Raw genomic sequence first — 16089 nt, forward strand, 5'->3', positions numbered from 1 at the left:
GGGTACCCAGATACTCATTTCGAATTTCTTTCTAAAATTCTTTTAACCCTTCGCCCTACCGACACCGTGTCAGACTTGTGACGAAGATTCTGAAATGAGTCTAATAAACATACTTTCTTCTCTTTTTAGATAGGATGGAGAAACCTAAGATGTAAATGTTAACTCGTCAATTTGAATAAGAAAACATCGAAAAATAACTGTTTGCCTTGTTATTTCGTCGATCTTTTACCACTGCGTCAATTTAACACCGAGGAACAGATCCAGTTCGTGAAACGAGGGACGGACGAGGATTCACCCTTACTCTGTACAGGAGCAATCGAGAAGCTTCTGAAAAATATTTCCGACGTTTAAAAGCAGGAGAATCACATATGATCTGCAACTGCTAAAAGACACTTTGAACTTTAGGAAAACCTCGCATAGGGAAAGAATGAATCGAAGAATGAACAAGCGCGATTTACAGAATCGAATCGAATAAATTGTTCGTGTTTGAAACGAGATGCTGTCTGGACCGCGTATCAAGAGGGGGTTCGAATTGCGAAGCATGCGTAGACGCGCCGGGGGTTGGTCCGCGCTCTGCGATGATCAAAGCGCATGTACCAAAACTTCCAAATGTATGCCTCTCGGAGTATTTTGCTTGCTACCACGTCAAATCTGTTGCCAAACCGAGATTCCCCGGAAGAACGCGTCGCAAGCGTCACGTTGTCAAACACGAGTTCCACCGAGCAGCCTAATCAATTACGTTAAATCCTCGCGGATGCGTTATGTCCACCCGCATATAAGGGTGAATCTATTGCCGGGGGTGGTTTAGATGTGTTCGAACCGGCGCTCTGTCACATGATCCGATAAATACGAAATTAAAAAAGCAAGTTCTCCAGAATCTTCGTCGAACGATTTCTAGATCTTCTCGATTAGAATCATGCTTTCTCATTTTCGAATCGCGCGGATCGAACGTACAGCTTCAGGATGTTGAACGAAATTATGGTGACCATGAAGGATCTTCCGCGCCATCGCGCTTTGTCAGTGATTGTGAAGTTTCTGGTTATCGTTGGGATCTCTCGGACACTCGGATATGTCAATGTCTCGTTGGGTAAGGTTGTATTTTCACAATTTTTCTTCCGGAAATTGGGCAAACAGAGTCGATCCTCCAGTTCAATCTCCAAAAAATTATCAGAAACAAATAAGCGGCGTACATAACATCTCGTCTGTAAAACATGTGATGATATCGTACTGGAGAAAGAACAAGTGTTTGTTCAAATTATAAAATCACTATTTATAAATTTTAACTCCAGCTTGTTCGAGCAGTTTTCAATGATTAAAAATGTTATCGTTCGCGTTCAATATGTAGATCTTGTGAAATAATTTACAAAAATGTACACGAAGGTCTGCAGTCGAATCATGGAAAATTCATTGAATTTAATTGATGATGGAGTCCTCGAAGCGTCGAGAATTTGTGTTGTTGTCAGAATTACGTAGCTCGTCGTCCCTTCTCTCTTTTTTGTCGGTGTCACGAGCAGTTGCGCGTATGAAATAGTATGAATGAAATAATCATCGTTTCTGTGCGATTTGTTTCGACGACCGGCAAGCGGAGAGAATTGTCCATTTGCGTTTCTCGATTGGGGCTGCTCCGGGGACCCCTCGAACGTTTCAATTTTCTCTTCACCCTTTTTCTTCTTCCCTTTTCCTGCAATCGATCTCGCGTGAAACTTTTTTCCCCGTTTATGTTACGCGTATCTCGGTGGCTTTTCTGGGTTTACGCAGCTGATCATGGGGACTCCCCGAGGATCTACAACGTCGGTGTTCTGATGGCCTCGCATCTGAACAGCCCGTTCGATCTCGAGAGATGCGGTCCAGCCGTCGACTTGGCCTTGGCCGAAGTGAACGACTTTCTGAACGTCCATAACGTACAGCTGAGGAAAGTTCAAGGAAGGTATGGGAAGAACTTCCGTCCTGCAACTCACGGGAATCGGTTTACCGTTTAACTGAAAGCGATTAGCATGCTCTCTGCCTCGTAGAAATGACGAGGTTCCCATAATTATGAAAGTGGTCTGAGTGATCTATTTGTGAAAGTTGAATTTGAATTTCGATTTAAATATAATGATTGAAAGTTGAATTTCGATGAATCTCTACAATTTCAATAATTGTGCTATAAATAATAATCAGTGATTTGACCAGGTTCGGTGTTGAACCTCGTACTTAACAGAATGTTAAGGACCTCGTTTTTCTTGAACCCGGTGATCCCTCCACTCGGAAAAATGAATCGGGGGAAAAAAGAGGGCCGCGTTTTGTCCTAGATACCGACGACCCTGCGTAAGTTGATTCGCTTCTGACCACGCGTTGTATCATCGCTTCCACGTCATTACATTAATTCAATTGAACAAACGTTTGCATGAAAAAATCCGGGATCCGCCAGACGGGATTCTCTGTTACTGTCAAATGAAATCATCCAAATTCTGCGTGGGCTGCTTTTCAAATCTCCCGGTGAACAATCGCCGGTACACCGAGGTTTTTAATACTTATAGCACACGATATTAAATCTTTTACAAATTCAAAATTATTCGGGTCTCTATGAATTTAAGAATGTCGATATATTCTCTTCAATTTATCAAGATATCGTGGAAGAAGAGAAGAGAGATATATGAACACTTTACCTACCGGAACCCTATTAAATAGAATTTCCAATAATTGTGTGCTGTATCAAAAGAAAGCATAGAAATTTTCTTTTACATTGCGATCTTAAATAACACTATTAGATCACGTTATTGAGGGTGACTTGATAGTTCACAATGAAAATTGCTGTTGCTATTGAAGAATCCATTAAAAAGTGTTTAGCCATGTACCATAGATTTTTCAAAATTATGCAATAATCACCGGTCGATAATGTGTTAATTTGTTATTAACAAGTTAGCTTAATGGTACGGAAATTGGGATAAATTCCCTAGCGCAGAGGATGATCCCAGAGGATGAGTGCAATAATAGTCGTCGAAGTAAAGGGTATATGTAGAGTATATGGTCGGCTTTAACGCGACCCTCGCCAATATTTGCGACAAACGTCTGCTTCCTTATCCATGGTGGAAATCTTCGCCGGCCACGTGATCATTTTCGGCAATACTACAGCGAAAAAGGTGGCCCGAGACGATGGCTATCAGAACCAAGCAATATATCGCGGAGGAACAAGAGTAAACGACTTGATTCACTTGATGGATGATCACGTTCCGGGACGCAAACATTGGCGCGATCGAATTACCAGGCCAGGATAGAGGACGGACAATCGAACACGTAGGACAAGGAAGGGCGCGCGAGAATCTGCGGATGACCGGCGATGATCAATAATTGGGGGTCACGGAATGCTGTGTCATTCCAGGTGTAACTAACAATTTGACGTAATGATAGATCAATCGTGTCGGTGAATGGGCAATGATTGCACCCAACCGATACAGAAGGAATTATCGTCTTCGACGCGACGCGACGGTGTACGGGTGTCCCTTTGCTCCCCTCGTTAACGAATCGTAATGCGACACCCGCTGGGAAATTAAACATTTCGCTTTAAAGAACATCCTAGATGCGATCTTCGGATTAGTTTACTGATCCGCTTTTTATTGGGTTCTGTTAGCACCGTGGTAGCTAGGCTTATGCAAGAATTCAAATTAACGTGTCGGGTATTATTTCGTTCATACTTGAATTTTTATAAACAATTCTAGTGGAAGAGGAACTTTAAAGTACCGTTTAACGTTCGGTCAGAAGTCAAACCAGACCGGTGTTGTGGACAATTATCGAGCAAACGCTGTATCTCGAATTGGAATTAATGCGTTCGACATATTTCGTTCGTACTTGATTTTTATAAATAATTTTAATGGAGGAGGAACTGCAAAGTACCTTTTAACGTTCGGTTAGTAGCGCGTGGATCCTGACACCAAGATAGCAGCGGCCATCTTGTCGCGGCGCGTCGAAATGGACATGACTATCTGGAACCGAAATTAACGTGTTGGGTATTATTGTTTTTGTTCATACTTGAATTTTGATAAATAATTTTAGTGGAAGAGGAACTTTAAAGTACCGTGTTTAACGTTCGATCAGAAGCGCGTGGATCCTAAAAAACGCGAAGATAGCATCTTCTATGAAATGAGATGAACGATTTCAATGAAATGGACTAATGAGCGAATTCTAATTTTTGGGGGATGTTAGCTACCCATCCTGCAGCGGGGCGATGGCACCGGGGTTGGCAGCGGACATGCACTTCCGAGACAACGTGATAGCGTTCATAGGTCCGGCTTGCGCGTTCGCTTTGGAACCGGTAGCGAGGCTCGCAGCCTATTGGAACACTCCGATTATCACAGGAATGGGCGATCAAGTATGTTTCACACGATCGATGCGATGAATAAAAGATCCGCTGTTCCCGATTCTATCAGATTATATAATAGTAATATTTTCCAACGGACAAGCCACCGTCGGAAGGCGAGTTGTCCGTAACCTCCGGCATCCTTGGCAGAATCAATAAGTGGAAAAACGAAAGCTCGGTAAGAAGATGCTGGTCTTTCAATGTTTGCATGATTCTCTCTCTCTCTCTCTCTCTCTTTGCTCGTTAACGTTAATCGATGGCGTTTCCCGTAATCATCGCGTGCCTGCGTCGGGACGAAGAAGAACACGAGACTCTCCGCTTTTCTATTTTCTCTCCCCTCTTCATCTCCCTCGTTTCCTGCGTATTTATGGCCCATTAGTATTGTTAATTAACAGTGGCCTTGTTAAAATAACCTGGATGAGCCGATGTGCTTCGCAGTCCGATCCTCAAGCTTCCTCTTGGTTTGCTTCTCTCGTTAAAGGGCATTTTCAAGGACAAGAGCAAGTATCCAACCCTGACCAGGATGTCCTACTGCCAGTGCAGACTGCGACTGGTCTTCTCCAGTATTTTTAAAGAGTTCGGATGGTCTCATGTTGCCTTGATATTGGATAGGTCCGATCTGTTCTCGTGGACCGTGGGGAAGAATTTAGAGTACGGTCTCCGGAAAAAGGGGTTGCTCAAGTTTGTTAGGGAACTCGATGGCAACTCCGCCGATGAACCCTATCACTTTTATTTGAGGGATGCTAGCATGTATGCCAGAGGTAAATTAAACAGCTGGAAACTATCGTATTCGTACAATAAATTATTACATTGTGCGTTCGCGTTCTTTGCAGTGTTGATTCTCAGTGTTCGCGGGACACTCGTCCGGAAATTCATGCTAGCTGCTCACGATTTGGGAATGACCAGAGGCGATTGGGCGTTTCTCGATGTCGAAATATTTCAGGTGAACTTTTCTATAATAGAACTTTATCTTGTGACAGGCGGTCTCTTCTAGTTTTTTAGATATTCGCAAAAATACTTGTTACGTTTGAGTCAGGTAGGGCTTTAATATAAAAAATATAACTGCACTTTTTATTACATATTATTCTCGATTATAATTTATAGAAACTGGAAAATTTTCAGCCGTTATGTCGAAAAATCCAGCTATTCTTTTATTGTCATTGTATTAAAAATTCCGCCGCTCGACCATCGATATCGAGATTTAAGCTGCGGACTCTCGCTGCGGTGAAGTCTGCCGTTTTCAATTAACGGAACACGTGTCTTTTTATGTTGGAATTCGCTGTAATCGAACTAGCAGGTTTTTGTAAATATCTAAAAAGAAAACTAAAAGAAACTGCCTGCTATATCTTTATAGGAAAAAGGTGTTCAGAATGTCGAGATTTATGACGAAGTGATGACTTTGGCAAGTTAACCAATTATATTGATAATTAGGGTTCCTATTGGGGCGATCATGATTGGGAAGTCGGCGACGAGGACGACGCTGTGGCGAGGAAAGCTTACGAGGCTTTGCTCAGAGTCTCTCTATTGCAACCGACAAGTCCGAGGTTTCAAGATTTCGCGGAGACGGTGCGACAAAGGGCGCAAACCGATTACAACTACACTTTTTCCGAAGGAGAGGAAGTACGTGTCTGTATATTCTGTAGAAATATTTTACGAATCATTATGCACAGAGCTAAAAAAGAGGATCGCGCCTGATTGTCCAGGTGAACTTCTTCATCGGAGCGTTCTACGACGGAGTCTATCTACTTGGTATAGCCCTGAACGAGACATTGGCAGAGGGTGGCGACATCCTAGATGGAATCTCGATCACCAGGAGGATGTGGGACCGGGACTTCATTGGTATTACGGGACACGTGAGGATCGACGACAATGGTGACCGCGACGCCGACTACAGTATCCTGGATTTAGATCCTATCACTGGAAGGTCAGCGGCAATTAAGCCGGCATTCCTTCGACTGTTTACCATGCCAATCAAGCCCCATTCTCCGTCCGACTAGCGGCGGAGATTTAGTTAGGAGTACGATTAACATACCCTGAATGATGTTTGATTCGTTTCAAGCGAACGCACACAGTGGTCCCAAATCGCCGAAACGCGGTTAAAACCTGAAAACGTATTAAAGAAATGCTAGTTCTGCTTTAAAATATTCGAAATAATATAACAGTAGACTTGAATTAAAATAAAATAAGAATAAAATCCGCTGTCTAGTTATATCAGTTAACAATACACATTTGGCACTGAAAAGCTTCGGAAAAGTAGCAGCCCTGCTTAAAACATTACATTTAATGATTTGAGATTGCAAGTGCTCTGTGCGAGTAATTAAAAGTTAATAAATAAGAAGGTGGTTTGCCCAGGTTCGAGGTGGTCGCTCACTATCGTGGATTGAATCGGGAGTACAGTCCGGTTCCGGGGAAGAAGATTCACTGGCCAGGAGGGAGAGAAGGTCCTCCAGCTGATGTTCCGGAATGCGGATTTCTGGGGAATGATCCTGCGTGCACATCGAGGACGGAAGCTTACACTTTCGTTGTGTATACGAGTCTAGCGCTTGCAGCTTTTCTGCTAGCTGCTGTGGCTGCCACGTGCGTTTTGTACAGGCAGGCAATGTTCTCTTTTTCTTCGAGTATACGAAATCTGTGCTGCTTTGTTTCCGAGAAACAATCGATTTAGAGTTTAGAGAATTAAAAGATTAATCTCTGTTTCAGACACTTGAGATTGTCGGCGGATCTGAACAATATGTCTTGGAGGATCAGACCCGAAGAGCTGTTGCTGGAGATAGGGAAACCGTTTTCGTCGAAGATCAACTTGCACCAAGCCATATCCGAGGTACGCAATTTTTTTCGTGTCATTCCTAGTTGAATAAATGAATGAATCGTTCAAAAATATTTTGAAGAATTTTGGACTGGAGCAACGGATTCGAAGAGGATCGCAACTCAGTTGCGAATCCCTGCCGCTGAACACAGTGTTCACCACGGTAGGGATTTACAAAGGTGAGAGGGTGGCTATCAAGAAGATTACCAAGAAGAAGGTGGTCGACATCACGAAGAAGTTACTGTGGGAGATTAAGCAAGTGAGAGATGTTACTTCGGAGAACACTGTCAGGTACAGCACAATCATCAATCTGATAATTAAATTGTTTGCATTAATTAAGAGCTACTAAATTTCCTGTACTTACTTAGATTTATAGGCGCCTGTCTCTGTTCTCCGTCGCCGACAGTTCTGATCCTGACGGAGTATTGTCCTCGTGGGTCCTTAAAGGATGTCCTGGAGAACGAGGCCATCAAACTCGACTGGAACTTCCGGATGTCCTTGATTCACGACATAGTGAAGGTATAACAGGTGTAAAAACTTTAAACATTTTTACAATGAAGATAAGTCGCGAACGTACCCGACTCGAGTGAAGCTTTCATTTGCAGGGGATGTCCTATCTTCACACCAGCGAAGTATCAGCACACGGGAAGCTTAGATCTTGCAATTGTCTGATCGATGGACGGTTCGTCTTGAAAATCTCGGATTTCGGACTGAAGACTCTGACTACGCCTTCCGATTTGATCATGGACGACGTTTATTACACCAGTAAGTAGGAAGATAACAGGTGAAATTGAATTACCTCTGGGAATCCCTTTTCAATAAGAACTATCTGTTAAAAATTACTGATACGATTGATAATTATCGTTTATCAGAGTTACTCTGGATCGCACCGGAACTATTGCCATTGACCGTGACTCCCGGAAGCGCAGCGACTCAGAAAGGCGATGTTTACAGTTTCGCGATTATCTTAGAGGAAATCGTGGTGCGTGGCGGTCCCTATGAGACTGTCAAAGGGTTCATGACTCCCCAAGAGGTATAGCTTCGCAAAAATCCGTTCGAATTAGAATGTGATTGATGATTTACATACACGATTGCATTGAAGATCGTCAGCCGTGTAGCAGCGTCCGAAACACCGCCGTTCAGACCGGAAGTGACACCGAAGGACTGTCCTCCGGATATACTATTCCTCATGGAGAAATGTTGGAACGAAATGGCAGAGGAGCGACCCACTTTTCACGCTGTTCGTGGTACCATACGTGGAATTATGAAGTAGGTCTTGTATTTTCTCAAGATGAATTACCATTACATTAACATTGCAAATATGAAAAATGTATAGTTAGAATACCCTAATTCAAAGTTAAGTGACACAGAAGAGGTAACATGTAACTAGACCGCGGATCTCTATGCAAAATACAAATTTTCTAAGTCAATAGTGAGAAGGAAAAATTTTTAATTTCGCAGGGGCTACTGCGAGAACCTGATGGACGACCTGCTGAGACGAATGGAGCAATACGCGAACAATTTAGAGGCTCTAGTCGAGGAGAAGACGGAGCAGTTAAGTCTAGAAAAACGTCGCAGCGAGGAACTCCTCTATCAAGTCCTCCCTAGGTGATTATCTACTTTACAACGAACCAAAACAACCATTTCTAAAAATGAATTTCAGGCAAGTGGCGTGCCAGCTGATGGCAGGGGAGCTTGTACAGCCCGAGCAATTCGAATGTGTAACAATCTACTTCAGCGATATAGTCGGATTCACCGCTCTTTGCGCTCAAAGCACGCCGATGGAGGTTGTAGACTTTCTGAATGATCTCTACAGCACTTTCGATAGAATCATCGAGTTCTACGACGTCTACAAGGTGCGTCATAACACCGGACACGTGTTTGAATTGTTAATTACGATGAGATTTAATGAATCGAAGATAACAATCACAGGTGGAGACAATAGGGGACGCGTACATGGTGGTTTCCGGTTTACCGGAAAGGAATGGCGACGTTCATGCTAAGGAGATCGCTTTAATGGCGCTGACTATTCTAGACTCGGTCAAATCGTTCACTATAATGCACAAACAGAACACTCAGTTGAGCGTGAGGATTGGGGTGCATAGTGGGCCCGTTTGCGCTGGCGTGGTAGGCCAAAAGATGCCTCATTATTGTTTATTCGGGGACACCGTGAACACTGCGTCGAGGATGGAGTCCTCGGGACTGCGTGAGTACGGTTTGTAAATCAGTATTTACAAGTAAAACATTTTTAAATACGTTGATTCTGTAACTGTTTGCGCAGCGCTGTGCATACACGTGTCCGAGGCAACGAAATGCATACTAGACAAGTTTGGTACCTTCGACCTTGAGCTCAGAGGAGAAGTTGAGTTGAAGGGTAAAGGAAGAGTGACGTCCTATTGGTTGAAAGGCTGTTCAGAAACGGATCCAAGGCCACCAACACCGAAATATCGAAGACACAGTGCCAGTTCACCGGAGAACAACTTGAACCCTTTGATCTTCCCGCCGAACAACACGAACGGGCCGAAAACTAACAACAACACCTTCATTAATTTATCCGAGCTACAATAGCTACAATAGAGTGTTTTCGTTTGTTCCTTTAGACTCGAAGTAATTGTTAATCATAATTATAATAAATTTATTTAAATTTTCGTCTATTACAATGTGTTCAGACTTAAGATATTACATGTATGACATAGTAATTTTTAAATATTAACAAAAAGATCAGTAACAGACTTCGGCCGACAGACACGCGGATTGAATGATCGTCCGACTGATCGCACGGCTACATGAAAAATGTAATTCTTTTGTTTTTGTTTGTTTGTTGTCGCAAATTACTATGAAAGGAACACCATTCATCCCACCTGTCTGACTGGACGGTAATCCACACAAAGCTTGCTTTGTTTTAGCTCAATGAAACGGCAAAGTGCGTGAACAAAGTTTTGAAAATCGAACCGAATAATCGTTTTTCTTCTTTCCACTTTCGTTTCAAAATGAATCTTGCGTACTAGGTTTGCTACAACTTTGTGCCGCGCTATTTCTCGTATTAACACAGTGTACATTGTCAATGTATATGCGTGTATAGACTACAGCAGAATTAGCATCTTTAGTTTCTTTATCGTTACGATTATCGCTACTATAATAATTGATTATAAATCTCTGTGATCTATGCTCTTATCGCTGTTAAATCTAAAATGTTGTGTCAATAAATCATTTGCCATAAAGTCTTGACGACAATAATCGCTGTGTGAGACTACTTGGACGCCAGGAACATTATTAGTCTGAAAAAAGAAAAATTTGTTTATGCATATTCGTTTAGCAAAATTAATAGTGGACAGTGGTTATGCGATGATATTTTACCTGAAACTAATGGCCCTGGCAGCAAGGAGTCTATTGCACTCTGCTGTATCGGGTAGAGGTAAAGGTAAGTAAGGGCTTTCGTTCTCCTGGTCGGTGAACTCGAATCTGTGAATTCTCGGTTGTACTTTCATGTCTCCGAAAGGTCCTTTCAGGATCAAATAGTGAAGCGGCAACGGGTACGTTGTCTTTGTCTTCAAGATCAGCTAAAAAGTGCAACAATTATTTGCATCGCACAAACTTCCGAAGGATATATTCTGCTCAAGTCGTTACGTACCTGATAAGTCATGTCCCTTTCGGAGCTCTGTGTGGGATCACGCTGACTATTGTTGATCCTCGCTTTGACAACCCATTGGTTGTTAAACGCCGTAAAACGAGAGGTTTCGTAAAAGAGTTTGTGAACAAACTCGTCTGTACGATACGGCTTCATTTGTAAATCTATAAACGACGAAATTCTACAAATAGATTACCCCCTAGGTCTCTGTTGCGGGATGAGAATGGAAAGCTTGTGGGGGGGATAATAAATGTTCTGAACGTTTTAAGGCAGTTAAAGCTAACGCGCTTGATGAAAGGGAGCAACTGTTCCTGCTGCTGCTGGACAAGGCAGAAAAGAAAATAGGTGTAACAAACATGTTTTGTGTCTCGGTTAAAGATAAATGGACGATACGTTTTTAGTCAAATGAGAGATTCGAAGGCCTTAATACATGAGAAACAGATACAGACCGTTGAACGTGATTTTCTCGTAGGACAAAAGATCAAAGACATTGTCATACAGCCTACGTTCCTCGAGGGTGCGGGCATCGATGTCGCGCAGGGCCTCCATAACGTCCAACCCTGTACGATGAGGATGAACGCACTGTGCTTCGTGCTCTGGACGTTCGTGGTTGGGCCCACGCCATGGACAGCCAATTCTACTGTACTTGCAACTGGATATTCTGTAAACAGGTAACGAGCATTGACGTCAACAGTTCATTCAAGTTCAACGGGTTTTGTGATTACCTTTCTTCGCACATGGTCTCTTCGTGACGCTCCAAGGAGTTTCTCGGAAACTCCTTAGCGCAATACTGACATTCAGCTGGTAACTCAGACACAGCTTTCTCAACTGCCAGATTTCGAGAAGGCGATGTTCTGCTGATCTCGATTCTGCAGTTGGGACACGTTGCCATTTCATCTCTCAGCCTGGCATCTGCGAGGACATGAGTGAAGCAACCGGCACACATCAAGTGTCCATTTGTACACTGTGAACATTGTTGCAGCATGTATTACTAGCATTCTCGTCTTGAAGCATCTTAAATAAAGATAAGCCTAGCTCAGTCGAAACATATCGAGTCCGAAAGTATTTTATAATTTCTGACAAAGTATGCACAACTGTATGCAAAATTGAATTCCATTCTTTTTACGCTCACGAGAAAAAACGGTGTGGTTAAAATCAATTTATTTTGCACAAGTTACCATACTATGCTCTCATCGTATTTCTCAACAGATATACATACAACCCTCTCAACGGTATTAATCGAACTAGAATATACAAAACTAATGCCATGTATATTACCATGATTTTGATGTTTTATATATTTTAAACCTGAAACACAAAATCGTAGTAGTACTATTAATAAGTCAAGTAATCATTGGTAAAGTAACTGGTAGGTTTAAATCATTGGTGAATGCCATTGTTAATGCTGCCAATATATATCAATAATATAAAGGAATAGAAAAGGATAATGATGCATGGGATTAGTGAAAAGGGGTATCATATGCGAAATAACTAACTAATAACCTTTGAGAATATTTATTTTGTTTAATTGCTTGTCAACTATACATGTTATACAGATCTTCTCTAGAAAATACGCTTTCTCTCTCTCACTCTCACTCTCTCGCTGTTTATTATAAGCAATGAACATCAATTTCGCAGTGGGTCTACAATCACTTTCTCCTAGTACACTAGATATTTTTTTGGATGTTTCCTCCGTTTAGATTAGATTCTTACAATAAAACACAATATGTACTTTGTAATGGGAAGATATCATCATCGTTATCATAATAAGTGCTAGTAACTATGATTGGTCTAGTGTCTTATGCGTCCCTGTTTTTTACCTCCCCAACAACTGACTTTATTGGAATACCAACAAGAATGAAGTTGAAGTTTGAATTACTTGTGCACACTTATATAAAAATCAAATGTTTCGTTGTACTGTTCTACGAGTCCACAGATACGTAAGCACAACTCGTGAACCATGGTGAATAAAAAACATGGTACACTATACGCCGTCTGGCGCACTGTAACTTACATGTAAGTGTCTCTATTGCGATACGACAAACGCAACATTCCTCCCAGTGTTTTACAGTTAATGGAGACACTGAATATAGAATGCGTTACATATGTGTATATATATATATATATTTCAGTGAATAGAATTTAAAAGGAAAACGACAGAAAACAAAATATAACAGTATAGACAGACTGAAATTGCTACAACTTTAACGACAAACCAGTGTTCTGTAAAGAAATATTACTAAAAAATCAGATAGTTACTTGGGCATGCGTACATACGATAATTCTCTTTGCTTCATTTGATCCATGTAGGTTCTCAATGATCGCATAACTGTACATTTGTAACGAGAATTACTTTACATGCGTGCATGGACAGATTATATTGCAAACTTAAACTCATTTATTTTTTACAATACAAGCAGAGAAATTGAGGATTATATATATATAAAAATTCTACTTGAAAAAATGTGTTTTGTAAAGCATACTATATATATATGTGATATATTGCCTTCCATAAATCAGCAGTTCTCAATCTCTTAAAATATATATTTATTAATCGACACAAGGTATTCATTAAAGTTAGTATTCGTATTAAGATTAGAGATACCGGTATTTTCCTTGCTTTAGATGTTTTCACTATAAAAAAATATAGATACCTACCTGCATCGTTATTATATTGATTATAAATATATACATATATAGATTTCTCTTCTTTTTAAAATCTCTCTAAAGAACATTTTATACGATTACAACTAAAACTTATATCCCCATTGTAACACTAGAAACATAAAAGGACAGACTATTTAAAAAAATCATGTTCTAATCGTCGAAGAGAAAAAAGGAAGAATAAGAAAAATGGGCAGAGTGAGAGAGAAAGAATCCAACACAGAAATGTAGTTTTAACGACCGTTGGTTAATCAATCAAGAAAAATCTAACTTAATTGTAACAGGGATCGAAATCAGCGATACCATGTAGCCAGAAATAAACAAATTATGTACACGGCAATAATATAGGGTAAAAGATCACAGAATATATTTTCATTCTTTTCCCAAATAAACCATTTAAAGGCATAATCCGAAACGTTCCTGCGTTTCAACGACGAAACTGATCATTTGTCTCGTAGAGTTGGGCAACGTTTTAATGCAATTAACGATTACAGTTTAACTATTACCTTGTAGGTTTCAATCTATAAACACCTAAATTCATTTATTTTTTACAATACAAGCAGAAATTGAGGATTATATATATGTATAAAAATTCTGCTTGAAAAAATTTATTTTGTAAAGCATACTATTGGATTGGCAAGAAAGTAATTTCGGTATTTTAAGGTGAAATGAAAGCCAATTTTTCTATTCAAGCAAAGAAGGTTTTCCATTTTGTTCAATGATCTTTTGCTATCTTTCTGGTATATATAAATATACTTGTATCTATATATGCATAAAACTCTTTAAAATTTTCCCAAAATTGGCTTTTATTTCACCTTAAAATATCGAAATTATTTTCTTGCCAACCCTATATATATGTGATATATTGCCTTCCATAAATCAGTAGTTCTGAATCTCTGAATCTCTTAAAATTAGTTTGCTTTAGACGTTCTCACTAAAAAAAATATATATAAATAGATATCGTATCGATTAACACCTAACTCGAAAACCAGAAAAAGCGACGAAATTGTAGTCACCGATAATTTCATACCGCGTGTAATCTTGATATACCGGGTGTTCGGCTAATGATTCTTTATTCCAATGTTATAGACGAAAACGAAAAATAAAAAAAAGTAGATTGCAGTGTCGGCTTCGTTTTCAATTTTATTAACAATCCAATTGTTCGAACAGCATTATGAGCGCCAGTCAGCCTCATTTTCATTTCTCGTATATATAAGTATCTACGCCACTGGCACTGGCTGCGCTCTTCCTAATCTGACTTACGGGCTCTACGATTGGTCGATTTGTAGCGAATTTTTCATCGTGAATAAAACGAAAACGAAGGCGAAATGGTAATTTCGTTTTTTTCACTCTTCATTTTCGCTTTGATATTGTCACGAAGAATCAATCCTAACAAACCGGACACCCTATGTCCGCTGCGAAAACAACGAGAAAGTCGCTGAAAGTCCCCGGGTTTGAAAATGTCGGATGGAAAAAGGGAATAATATCATGTCATAACAATGGACACTGACACACAGGGAATCCCGATGGGCGAGACGCACACACACACGCACATTTTTAAATGACCATTCTCGTCGATAGTCCAGCTCGTGAAACAATGCGAGAGAAAAATGCGTGATATGGGAAGAAAAATGAAATGTAGATGCGTGAACGACTTACCTGGTAAACGGCTGCCTTGGGCAAATCGAGGCAAACTGCGCAGCAGAGGATGCCGCCCAGGCGATGTTCCAGTTTTTGCTCGGTTTTCCCATCGTTCCTCGACGATTTTCGACGCTTTTTGTCGGGCTCGAGGAAGTCCTCGATTTTCTCGAGGTCGTCGCGGATTGGAGTGGCCGATGGAGCCTGCTCCGAAACGCTACTCGACGATGCAGCTTCGTTGCTTGGGTCCGCCATATTGATTGTTTTGATTTTTCCTCGGTGCGACCGTGAGAAATGCGCAGATGTCAAACGCAGGCCACGCAATAGCCCACCGGGGTCAGAGGCAACGACAACGATGCACTTGCTCGGTGGATTTTATCGAACCGGAGGTCGATACCTACTGTTCCGGTTTACCACTCCGGATACCTATCGATTTTCATACCGTTTTAATTATTTCCTTCTCCGAACGTAAACAACGAACGCTCGCGATTCAAACGAATGTCACCGTAATCCTTTACTACCGAATTAAAACGCACAAGCCTATCCTATGCTGTTTTTATTTATTCTTGTAACCGAAATTCTTTCCTACACTGTTCTTTCTAGGTTTTTACTATGAGTAACTTGTTCGAACTGAAAGTTTGCTAGCGACTGGACGTCCAGCCGTCTTGCCGTCAGCGGCGTCAGCCTGCGTCAGCCAGCGTCAGCTGAGTCAGCTCCACTTCCGGTTGTACGGACTTTTAAATGACTTACTGTTACAGCTGATCAAAGAACCGTCTCACACTTGATCCGTATGAAATGATTTAGATTGAAAAAACGTGTTGACGCGATCTGAATTTTTTGGAGAGGAAATGAGACATTAGTTAAAGCGTAAATTAATTATCGATAGACTGTGGATCTTTATACGAAATAAAAATTGTCTGCATCGATTGCAAGAAATAGGGTAAATTTTGAATTTTATCTACTCAATTTTGCTATAACTGCGCAGTACAGTTATCAATTTTAAAAAAATCTAATCTA

At 40.9% G+C, this 16089-nt stretch overlaps 2 protein-coding genes across 4 annotated transcripts; one reads left to right on the top strand and one right to left on the bottom strand.

The window, feature by feature from the left end:
* Positions 1-12: 12 nt before the first annotated feature.
* On the top strand, positions 13-9788 carry LOC143215526 (atrial natriuretic peptide receptor 1). 2 transcript variants are annotated; one of them, XM_076437693.1, is made up of 19 exons: positions 13-1087; positions 1759-1927; positions 4183-4348; positions 4440-4514; positions 4818-5097; positions 5170-5279; positions 5768-5956; positions 6040-6260; positions 6689-6928; positions 7037-7157; positions 7225-7433; positions 7511-7661; positions 7748-7907; positions 8015-8175; positions 8245-8411; positions 8604-8750; positions 8806-8998; positions 9075-9348; positions 9424-9788. In XM_076437693.1, exons 1-19 carry the CDS (start codon positions 964-966, stop codon positions 9708-9710), a joined length of 3444 nt encoding a protein of 1147 aa, XP_076293808.1. In that variant the 5' UTR covers positions 13-963; the 3' UTR covers positions 9711-9788. The 2 variants fall into 2 exon arrangements, with proteins under 2 accessions (XP_076293808.1, XP_076293807.1); XM_076437692.1 differs by having other exon boundaries at positions 947-1927.
* Positions 9754-15711, bottom strand: LOC143215544 (zinc finger TRAF-type-containing protein 1 homolog). 2 transcript variants are annotated; one of them, XM_076437750.1, is made up of 6 exons: positions 15094-15711; positions 11496-11734; positions 11220-11431; positions 10774-10934; positions 10500-10702; positions 9754-10420 (listed from the first exon to the last, which is right to left on the bottom strand). In XM_076437750.1, exons 1-6 carry the CDS (start codon positions 15325-15327, stop codon positions 10393-10395), a joined length of 1077 nt encoding a protein of 358 aa, XP_076293865.1. In that variant the 5' UTR covers positions 15328-15711; the 3' UTR covers positions 9754-10392. The 2 variants fall into 2 exon arrangements, with proteins under 2 accessions (XP_076293865.1, XP_076293866.1); XM_076437751.1 differs by having other exon boundaries at positions 11496-12078; positions 15094-15219.
* Positions 15712-16089: the final 378 nt, after the last annotated feature.

This window comes from Lasioglossum baleicum, chromosome 14 (genome assembly GCF_051020765.1).
Source record: "Lasioglossum baleicum chromosome 14, iyLasBale1, whole genome shotgun sequence".
NCBI classification, from domain to species: Eukaryota; Metazoa; Arthropoda; class Insecta; order Hymenoptera; family Halictidae; genus Lasioglossum; species Lasioglossum baleicum.